At 36.5% G+C, this 10288-nt stretch overlaps 3 protein-coding genes across 3 annotated transcripts; all 3 read right to left on the bottom strand.

The window, feature by feature from the left end:
* Positions 1–1891: 1891 nt before the first annotated feature.
* On the bottom strand, positions 1892–3487 carry apoc2 (apolipoprotein C-II). The gene is made up of 4 exons (XM_085421871.1): positions 3349–3487; positions 3018–3077; positions 2455–2614; positions 1892–2371 (listed from the first exon to the last, which is right to left on the bottom strand). The coding sequence occupies exons 2-4, from the start codon at positions 3064–3066 to the stop codon at positions 2287–2289; spliced, it is 294 nt and encodes a 97-aa protein (XP_085277997.1). The 5' UTR covers positions 3067–3077; positions 3349–3487; the 3' UTR covers positions 1892–2286.
* Positions 3488–5498: 2011 nt separating this feature from the next.
* apoa2 (apolipoprotein A-II) lies at positions 5499–7318 on the bottom strand. The gene is made up of 4 exons (XM_085423418.1): positions 7180–7318; positions 6911–6955; positions 6185–6416; positions 5499–5929 (listed from the first exon to the last, which is right to left on the bottom strand). The coding sequence occupies exons 2-4, from the start codon at positions 6951–6953 to the stop codon at positions 5773–5775; spliced, it is 432 nt and encodes a 143-aa protein (XP_085279544.1). The 5' UTR covers positions 6954–6955; positions 7180–7318; the 3' UTR covers positions 5499–5772.
* A 678-nt stretch (positions 7319–7996) lies between these two features.
* apoc4 (apolipoprotein C-IV) lies at positions 7997–9174 on the bottom strand. The gene is made up of 4 exons (XM_085423419.1): positions 9108–9174; positions 8805–8850; positions 8628–8712; positions 7997–8430 (listed from the first exon to the last, which is right to left on the bottom strand). The coding sequence occupies exons 1-4, from the start codon at positions 9108–9110 to the stop codon at positions 8238–8240; spliced, it is 327 nt and encodes a 108-aa protein (XP_085279545.1). The 5' UTR covers positions 9111–9174; the 3' UTR covers positions 7997–8237.
* Between the last annotated feature and the right edge of the window lie 1114 nt (positions 9175–10288).

Below are 10288 nucleotides of genomic sequence, written 5' to 3'. Positions count from 1 at the left end.
CACTTCCTGCTCAGCTGTAACCTTTGTAACAATGTTATCAGTTCATTTAGGGTGATATACTTTCCTTCCTGTGCCAATTTGTTGCTTTCCTGAAAACCATAAAAAGACTCTTGCCTGTGGTTTATCACATTTTTTATTCAGATGTAACAGATTCTAGTTACAGTTTTTGTGTTCTTTGGTCAAGTTAATATCTTTTATAACATACAAGACCTGCAGGACAGGCTCTTTTGGCTCAGTGGGCAATATTAAAGCCATTTTTTAAGGTTAGGCCATGCTAAGTGGACTCTATAGCGGTCAGTGGTGTCATAGATAAATGGGAAAAGCTTTTGCAATAGTACAAGAAGTAATAAAAAAAGAAAAAGTAAAAAAAAAAAAAGACAATACGACTGGATTCCCGCTTCTGTTTATAAATGGAATATTTATCATATCATTTCAAAACCCTTAAAATACTGCATGGCCTCTTGGGAAAACAAAATGTGTTTATAATTTTATTTTGTCCTTTAAGTCTATAAAAAGATATCAGATTTGTTTTATCAGTTAATAACATGATCATGTGTAGATATTTATAAAAATCTAAAAGATGGAGATCTCACACAGCTTGTTAATGTTTCATGAACTTTGTTTTGTGGAAAAAAATCAACATTCCAGGCAAGCAAATCACTGACTGATGAAATGTGAATGTATGTTTTGCAGACATTATAAAACAGCTTTAGAGGTATTCAATATGGTCAGTGTTATTCAGCTGTCTGATGTTTAATTAATAGGTACAGTTGACTTTTTTTTTTGTTTGACATACAAACATTTGATATGCATTTTAATTATCAATACATGTTTAAAGCAAGTGGAAACAGATTTTTTCCAAATAAAAGCTGGAATTGAAGTTCCTGCATTTGAAGCCACCAGCCAGCCGGGGCCTTTCTGTGAGGAGTTTGCATGTTCTGCCTGTGCCTGCATGAATTCTCATTGAGTACTTCAGCTTCCTTGCACAGTCCAGAGACATGTGTGTTAGGCTAATTGGAGATTGTAAATTCTGCTGGGAATCACTGCTCGTTTCTATGTGTTAATAACCCTGCAATTGACTGGCAACCTGTCCAGACTGTCACCTGCCTTCACCTTATGTCACCTATGATAGGCTGCTCCCATTATGTGAGCCTCAATTGGACAAGAAGGTTAAGAAAACTAATGGATAGAGGAGAAAACACTGCAGAATGCAGCTCCTTTCAAGCTCCTCCACTCTGGACAGATCTGTATGCATGTTCAGTTGCAACTCAAGGATCTGAAACCATTATTTTAATATTAATATTTGTCTATTCTTTTTGTTCCAGTGATTATAGTCATTGTAGATGAACCAGGAGTGGTAGTGTTGGATCACTGTAGTCCTTAAAACCCACACAAATGTGTAATTTGTTCTGTGCTTCTCTGATGCAGTTTAGATCCTTTGCAACGACTACACAAGACAAGATTCTTTAAAGCAGATTTTTTTTTGCTTGGTTTGTTTCTGTTGGTAATAGCTTCAGAAGAAGCCGCATGTTGTAGATTTGTGCATTAATTAAAAATCACTTGCTCTTGCATCACTGATTGTCAGTATCCATAAAACAAACTTCAGAGTCTTTGTTGTTTATTCATCTCTGTCAATTTCCCGCCGCTCACATTTTGCATGTTGTTTCTTTTCATCCATTATTAATTACAACAGAAGCCTCTGTTCTTGTGCTGCCTGAGCCGATAAAAGTCTCGTGTCTCACTGCAGATTCGTTCAGACAAAATCACGACCTTTTGCATCACTGAGTTGAAAGATGACACCGATCTTACACAAACAGACGGGGGCAAAATGGGCTGAATTTACTACATCAAACACTTCACAAAAATACCATGTACCAACCACAGACACCTGTTTATGTTTTTTTCAGTATAAATATTTTATTTCAAGATATAACAAACTGAAAATTTATTCAGAGATGCCATGGTGGTAGCAGATCTTAAAATGCTCCCTTTCTTGTGCTTGCCAAATTCTCATGTCCATTTTCTCATTCCAAGCTCTTAGTTGTTTTTCAAAGGGCTAAAGTCCCCATTGGGTGGTTATCATTATTTACCTCCAATGCAGTGGATTGAGAAAGTGCTACAAAATGCACCTCGTCCATTGTGTTAGAGAGTTTGACACTTGCGTGTGGGGAGAGTATCGCCAAGGACAGAATGTAAAATGAATTCTGAACCTTTCTTGTGTAGGTTGAAAGTCCTTACACAACCATGTAACGTTGTGGAGGTCATTGGATAACTTTTTTTTCACTATTAATGGTGAAAAATATGGTAAAGCTGGTCCTGTGCAATGCCAAGATAGGTGCTCATAATGTTGGAAGTTTCAGTGTAAAGATTCCTGTGGTAAAAACACAGAATGAGAGCAGTTATAGATTAAAATGAAAGTTTTTTTGAATTCATCTTAATATCAAAATGTCTTACTTTGCCTTCTCCTCCAGCTTCAGGCCTTTGATCTGTTCCAGGTAATCACTGGCAGTGTTGACCGCACCTGCATAATAGGACTTGACAGTATCTGTTATTTTTGTGATGGTCCCTTGCTCTTCCTCATCAACCTGCCTCGGCACACGGAAGCTTTCAGCACCTATGCAAAAACAGGCCACATTAGTTAGAGGGTTAAAGACACGAGAGGCAAAAAAGACAGAGAAGAAGAAAAGTCTTTCACCCTAATGTCTTCACTTAAAACAAAACTTCATTTCCTGCTAAAGATGGTATGTCAATGCATTCAATAGCTTTTCTATATCAGAATATGTGATGTGAATTTCAGTTTTAACCAAAATGAAAAACAAAAACATATCATTTAGTCATCTGGTTTGTATCCATTTTCTTGAACTGAATGTGCTCATTATTACTCTGTAGAGATCTCGCTTATGTTACAAACAGGTTAGGATTGAAAAGCTTAAAGTTTTATTATCACTGATTCATAAAAACCTCCTGGTATATTATATATTTGTGTTGTTGGTTTTACTCTCTGAGGACAAACTTACTGAGTGCAAAAAGTGCAACAAGCACAGTGATGACCAGCAGCTTATTCATGGTCCTTGGATCTGTGAGGAAAAAAAACATTTGAAGCTTCCTTCTTTCCATCCACTAGGGTGAGACATTGTCCAAGATTTACCCACTCATCCAGCCGATGTGTTTGTTACATTAACTGTGCATATATGTTGTTTTAGTCCACTTCTAACATTAAAACACAGAAGATCTCCCCAAATCTCCCAAACGGTTAGGTCATCTTTTGGCTTTTTCTCATATACAGTGAAACAGCATGCGTCTATTTTAAAACTGCTCAGTAAATGAATCAAAAGTGTTGGTACTCACTCTATTCCTCTTCAGAAGTGACTGTGAAAAGAAAAAAAGTAAGAGGTAGTGCCGGCCCAGCTTGTTTATATAGGAGTGTAAAAGTGGTGACTTGTTGCTCTCAGAGCCAAAGTGCACTCTGTGGGAGATAAACCTGGACTGCTGTCAGCTGTGCGTTTTTTTGGAGTGGTTCATCATTGTGTCTTGATAAAGCAGATATTGGGATAATGCAAATACAAGGATAGTGAATAAAGCATGACAAGGTACTTATAACAGTGGTAGCACAGCTGTGGTTAGGAGTGACTTTCATAGTATAGACTGAAAACAGCATTGTAGAAGAATACTGACAAATAAATGTGGCCCAGTCAATTCTTTTCCATTGATAAGGTCAGTATCAGCAGACTGTTACTCCTTGCGCTGTTCACAGTCTACATAAGGAGGCACTTTAGATTTGTATAATAAGACTCAGTCATTCATGACACACTGCAACAGTCCCAAGTCCTTTTAAAATGGTCCAAAGTCTAAAGTGTGCTGAACACGTCACCCACACTGATTCTGGTTATGAAACAGTTAGGCCGCATTAATGAATATATGGTGTTGCATTGAAAACTCTTAAGAATTTATTTATTTTAGGTTTTTTTTAGAACAAAAAACAATCTCTTTCCACTCGTCTCTTCAAAAACCTTCAGGAAAGGAGAAGTTTGGTCACAGTTACATGCGGAAAACATTGAATCCCCGTCTTGATTCTTCTCAATTTGAAATGAAAATACAAGTCTAAAGCCGGCTGTTCATGTTATGTTGTTTTGTTCTCATGTGCTCTTTATTTCCTATTTTCCCTAATAATTATAACATAATTATAATATTCATTCTTGAGACAAAATCTGTCTTTTTAGCCTTGAGGCTGTGGTTATATATTAAAGTAAATATTGTGGCTCTGGGTAATAAGTGACAGTTTCTTGCTTGCCATCGGTGAACATTTGGTGAACAGAATTCAGAGTCCAGACAGCTTTGTCAATATCAGTCACATGCTTCTTTTTTTTTTTGTTTGTTTTTTAGCCAGAGTAAAAACAATTTTATGAGGAAACAATTTCAAATAAAATTCTGACCTACGGAAATATTTGTGAGATGTTAGATCTCTTTTTGGAGAAGACAGAATTTGCCAGAATTCACGAGGGGACAGGTTTAAAAACATTTCAGTTTGTGCTGGGAATAATTGTTAATGTGACAAAAAAAAACTGAGTTAAGAGCTTTCTCCTGCGATGTCTACATGTTGATGGAGGCCTAAGTAAACATTCAATCCAATCATGTGTTCCAGTCTCACATGTCATGTTGTGTGCGACCCCAAGAACTCAGGTCAGTTGAGTGCAGCTGTGGGCAGCAGTGGGGTTCAAACTGTTTGAGAATTTGCACTTTTGATTCAATCCAACTGAATAAACGCTGTGATGGCTCATCTCGGCATGGTTATTGCTGTAGCTGAAAATAACGTTGGTGTATCATTGCATTATAAATTCAATCAGTGATTTCTGCTATCATGCCGTGAACGCAGGAAGAGTATTTGTTTGCTGCTCATATGAGTAGAATAAGGCAGATATTCCACATGTTCTTGCAAAGTGCTATTCAACAGGAAACCTGTATCAATATTCAAATTATGGAAAGTTAATTCAAATAAAAACGTCTGAGATTATTGTACAGTTCTCTTTAGTAATTCTAGGTTAACAATCAATTTATGTAAAGATACAAAAGACACATTAATAATGTGTTTTCAGTATTTCTGGCACTAAAAAATGTTTTCATATGGGATTATACAAATTCACTACTCAGGGGACAGAGTTTGACTTATTTCAGGGTATTAATGATATTATTAGCTTGTGTTTAAAGCACCAGCTTTTCATTATATTTCCAGTTTTATCAAGGGGACAGCTCACTGCAAAACCACAGTGAGTAAAAAATAAACCCATGGTGTTTAATTGAGTTTTCTTTTTAAATTTATGTTGTAATAAATAATGTGTTTTCTTCATAATTAAAAGTATGAAATGTATGAAAAAACTCTATACATACTTTAAAAGATACATTAGAAGATTATGAAATAACAGAATTATCAAAGCCTAGAACTTTTTCCTTGTATCATAACAGGAGAGGATCTGAGTGTATATGAAGAAACATATTTCACAGAGTTTTCACTTCATTTTATTGAACACGCCCACATTACATACACAGTCACACACAAACTCTGGTTAGTGTTTCAAACATAAAATACTGTACATGCTCAATTTGCATATGTGGTGTTGACATGTTTTTCATGGTTTTAACTCTGCATGATTGGACAAGTATTTTGATTTAAAAGAGGCAAAGAATAGTATTTGTATTCTTCTTCTCCGGTGTAGTTACTATGACCTATCATCTAACAAGGGCTGCTGAGAGGCAGTTTGCTCCAGTTGGTCTTCTTTACTCAGCGGGCAGGACTTCGTCCAGGATTGATTTAGCGTGGTCAATGCCCCTGCCCAGGGTGATGCCAATGTGGGGGCGCAGGTAGTGTTCATAGACACCCAGTGCTGCTGTACGAGCCTTGTCCACTAAGGGAATTGCTTCCTGACCGATAGCACTGATGAAAAGAGGAAAAATGGATGATTTTAAAAGTATCCATGATTAAAGAATTTACCAAATAAATCAACAAAACCATAAAAACTGTCTGTATGTGTTTGTGCTGAAATTGTGAAATCTAAATGTTAATTAAGTAGCATCTAATAGCAAATTATGTTTCAAGTAATGACATTAGCAGCTTACAAAGGTTTATTTTCTTTTGGAGCCGCCTGTGAAACATTAAGCGTTACTAGGATAGTTATAGGTGAAAACTTACGAGGCAACTTTCACAAAGGCTTGGTACTCAGGCTTGCTCTGCAGATTTTCAGCAAATTCCCTGACATCCTGTGAACGCTCATTGTCACGTAAGCCCTCCACAACGGGAGTGGCAGCAGCGTGCACCTTGTTGTAAAAATTCATCAGTCTCTTCATGAATGTGGCTTTGTGGGTGTTATATAACTCAACCATTTCTGGCGATGGTTCGGGAAGTGCACACAGGCTCATAGAGACTGGAAGGCAACAGAGTTGAGATTTTTAGAGAGAGAGATGAGAACTAGTACTATTAAAACAGTTGCAAGTAAATTCAATAATTACTGGTGTATACACATGTTAAAAAGAGACAACAAAAAAGATTAATTGTTGCACTGGGAAATTTCACTAAACTGTTTGGGGGTTAGTGTGTAAATTTTTATTTAAAAGCCAAATAAAAACTGTCCCACATATCTTGGCACCTCACTCTCAGTATCAGAGTTCCTTGGTCAGTATTTACATTTGAAATTTTTCTGCTACAGCAGCTCACTATATTATAAAATTAAGCACTTGTGTTGCATGTCAGCTACATATAAATACATGCAATATTCATCCATGGCGCAGTGTTCATTAAATCCCTGAGTGCAATAAAAGCATGTTAGACTGGGCCAATCAAACATCATTAAAAACAGTCACATCAAACTCAATTTAACTTAACTGTTACAGAACATTTAAGGTTTACAGGGTGACTTACCCTGCAGCACCAAGATCAGTGCAAAAACATATTTTGCATTCATTTCTGAAAGACAAAAGAAGAAAAAGCAAATGAAATTCACATTTCAACTTATTGAATTGTTTTCATATTTTATCAACTTAAGATCATGAACAAGGTGATTAAATTGCTAACATTTAAAGCAAAACTGCATTTCCTAAATATTTCACGAAAAGCTGTTTTAGTGAAATCTACTCTGTAGTTGCAGAAGAGAAGCTGCAAGGGCAGCTGCAGGAAGAAAAAGGGATTACCTGCTGTTGCGTTGGATGCACAGATCCGAGAAGTGACAGTCTTCTCTCAAACCAAGTTGTCTGTAACTCAGAGCGCACATCTGGACAGGAAGATATAGGGGGGGACTGCAAACAAACGTCATCTGATGAGCATACACACACATGCTTGCATGCACATGCACGCAAACACACACACACATACACCTACACAAAGTCCAGTGTATGTGACAATCTTTAAATACAGAATGTGGAAATATGGCTTAGTTGTTATGTAATCTTTCTGAAATGTACGTTTATCCTTATCCATATGGCAGGATGCACTGTGGCACTGTGGAAGTTGCATGTTTGCAGAATGTCATAACAATTACACCTCATTTTATAGAAAAAACTAAAGCAGCTCGTGTGTCTGTATCTGTTATGACAAAAGATAATGTTAACTGTATTGGCTCTTGATAATCAGCACTTTTTTAACAGCAGATTTTATAGTGTGTACTCAGATATTGGTGTCAAATGGTCAACAGGTCAAACATTCAGAACCTGCCCCAACGCATTGTACTGAGCAATGGCTGCTGGGCATTCTGCCCTCACCTTTCACCCTAATACCCTGCCAGCAATGTGATCAGTTCTCTTTTCAATAGTGTTTTAAAAAGGTTTCTCCTCTGTATATCTTCATCTCACTGTTTTCTTTTTCTTTTTAACCTTATTTTTCACATATCCACATGCATCCATTTAATGCTTGAGATTTGTTTTACTTGTCGATTAATGCACCTGTGTGTGACTTGTACTCACGTAATCAAGAAGACAAGCTTTTCAGCTTCGATTAAAACCAAAACCAAAATGTTGGTTAATCGGATTCAGTTGGTGTGCTCTTTGTTTAATAACAACCAAACAAATACAAAAACTCTAAAACCTGCAGCAGAGGCAAACAGATATGTTGTATGGATATTTATTAACAACTCATTTGATTTTTTTATGCATCATACATTAGTACAAGCCTAATGATAAACATTAAATTATGATCACTTCAGCAGTAAAGCCATGACGTTTAGTAAGAATACTGATTTACTCAGTTGAGTGAGTTAATCAACTTGAGTTGTGTTAAACGGTGTGTAGTGGCCGATGGTAGTCTGAATCCTCTCCCACACTGAGCTTTTGACACCAGAGGCCCATTCAACATAGCTGTCAGTCACCGGTTGAATGTGGTCTTCATAATAAGCACCAGCAAAGCCTTGTGTTAGTGCCCCAAGCGCCAGGATTTTATTTTTGGCTGCCCTGTGAGATAAAAGCAGCAAAGTACATATAATACACAAATAAATATGTTATTGTGCAAACATTTTGACACAATAAGTGAAATCAAACTAAATATTTTAACAATTCTGATAATTTACTGATCATTTACAAAGAGTTCTAGTCTGAACTTATGAATGAACTGCATTCAGTGGTCAACAGGGTTTTTTTTTCTGAAATACCTGACCCTCTCTGCCAGCTTCTGCAGCAGTCCTGGTGAGTCAGGTTCTTTTGTGGGCTCTATTTGGGCCAGAAGTGGCCCACATGCTGCAAAGAAAGATGCTTGTCAGTCAATTAGAACAAAACAAAACGTGATCAGAAATGACAGAATCAATACTGAAGATAGTATAAAGTCATACCTTGCATTAGTAAGAAAAGACTGAAAAGAAGTGCTTTTGTATGGGGCTGTCATGGAGAATTAAAAAAAAAACATACATCATAACACTTCATGATATTGTTATTAATATAACAGAACTCTTTGTCCGCACAGTCCATATGTAGTTCACATTGGATGCAAAAACAACAAAGTTCTCAGCAGATTATATCAAAACATACTGGTTCTTTGTCTTTGACAGCTACAAGAAAAACACAGATTTCAAAATAAAATTTGTCAGTTTGTGCATTGTCATTAAAACTACCATGATCAAAAGAATATATTTTACCATTTCCTCTGGCTCTGGTCAGCAGGAGTTAAACGAACCAAATGTTATCTGGCCACTTTATTTGTATTTGGTAACCTTGGCAATGTGAACATTGGTCCTGATCGGATGATCATTCATCAGGTTTTTTTTTTTTCTTTGATTCACCGGTAGCAAATCAACAAGTCTTATTATGGTTTTATTTTCTCCCTAATTTGACTTTGAAAAGTTTTGTTGTCTTAGCTAAAAAAAAACACTCACATCTGACAGGGCATTCAAAGACATTTGAGTTAAGTTTTAGTTGAGGTAGTTAGTTTTATACCTTTTTGAAAGATGGAACTTTTACTTGTTTAGGAAAAATTGGTTTAATCCATTTAACACAGATCTACCATTTACAATGTGTTATGATTTGTCTTTCATGTTAAGTATCACTGTGTTACAATATGAATGTTAGTAAAATCTAATTTTTTAAAATAAAGTCCCAAACTCTTGGGATCTTTTACTAATCAACCAAAGCTGAGTTCCACCACTGAGCAAATACACTTTGGTTTAGGTATCTCTATTTTTGGCAGACGTTGATATGCGCTGTATTTACAGAGAAGTCAAAGTCTGTCTTACAGCACCACAGATTTTAAGTAAAAATCTGGAGCAAAAGGTTCCGATAGACAAACATTTTCAGCTAAGCGAAGCATTTCTGTGGGCAGAGTCCACCATAAAATTGATTTTGTGTCGCAGTCCTCAGAGTCTGCTCTTCCATATGGAAACAGCTCAGCACTAATGTTCAGATTATGTTTCATAAGAGCACTGTACTCACAAACCTGGTCTTGCAGCTGTCTAAATATGCTGGATCAAAATTCTGTTGCCCTTGTCTTTAAACTGCTTTATGTTAAACATCTGGACAGTACAAAGAAAACATTGTGTATGTGTGTCCCTGAAAAGGCTGCAACTTAGCAAAAAAACAGAAGAAAAACTATTACAATGCAGAAAAAGGCCTGTTCATAAGGTACACCAAGATAAAAGTGATGTATAAACAGCGTTGCAAAAGATCTCACCTTCAAGAACATCAAAGCTTTGAAACTTTACCTGACATTACCTTAAAGTGAAACTAATTTCACAACAATTTCAAACAGGTGATATCAATTGCGTGCCCATGTCTGCACCAGCAGCTGACCTCTGTCAGGTTGTTCTCTTCAGGGAAACAGAAA

Source organism: Rhamphochromis longiceps, linkage group LG11 (genome assembly GCF_057381845.1).
Source record: "Rhamphochromis longiceps isolate RC_006_pf linkage group LG11, R_longiceps_female_GT1.1, whole genome shotgun sequence".
NCBI lineage: Eukaryota > Metazoa > Chordata > Actinopteri > Cichliformes > Cichlidae > Rhamphochromis > Rhamphochromis longiceps.
Note: the sequence above shows the minus strand (reverse complement) of the source record. Positions and strands in the feature narration are given on the sequence as shown.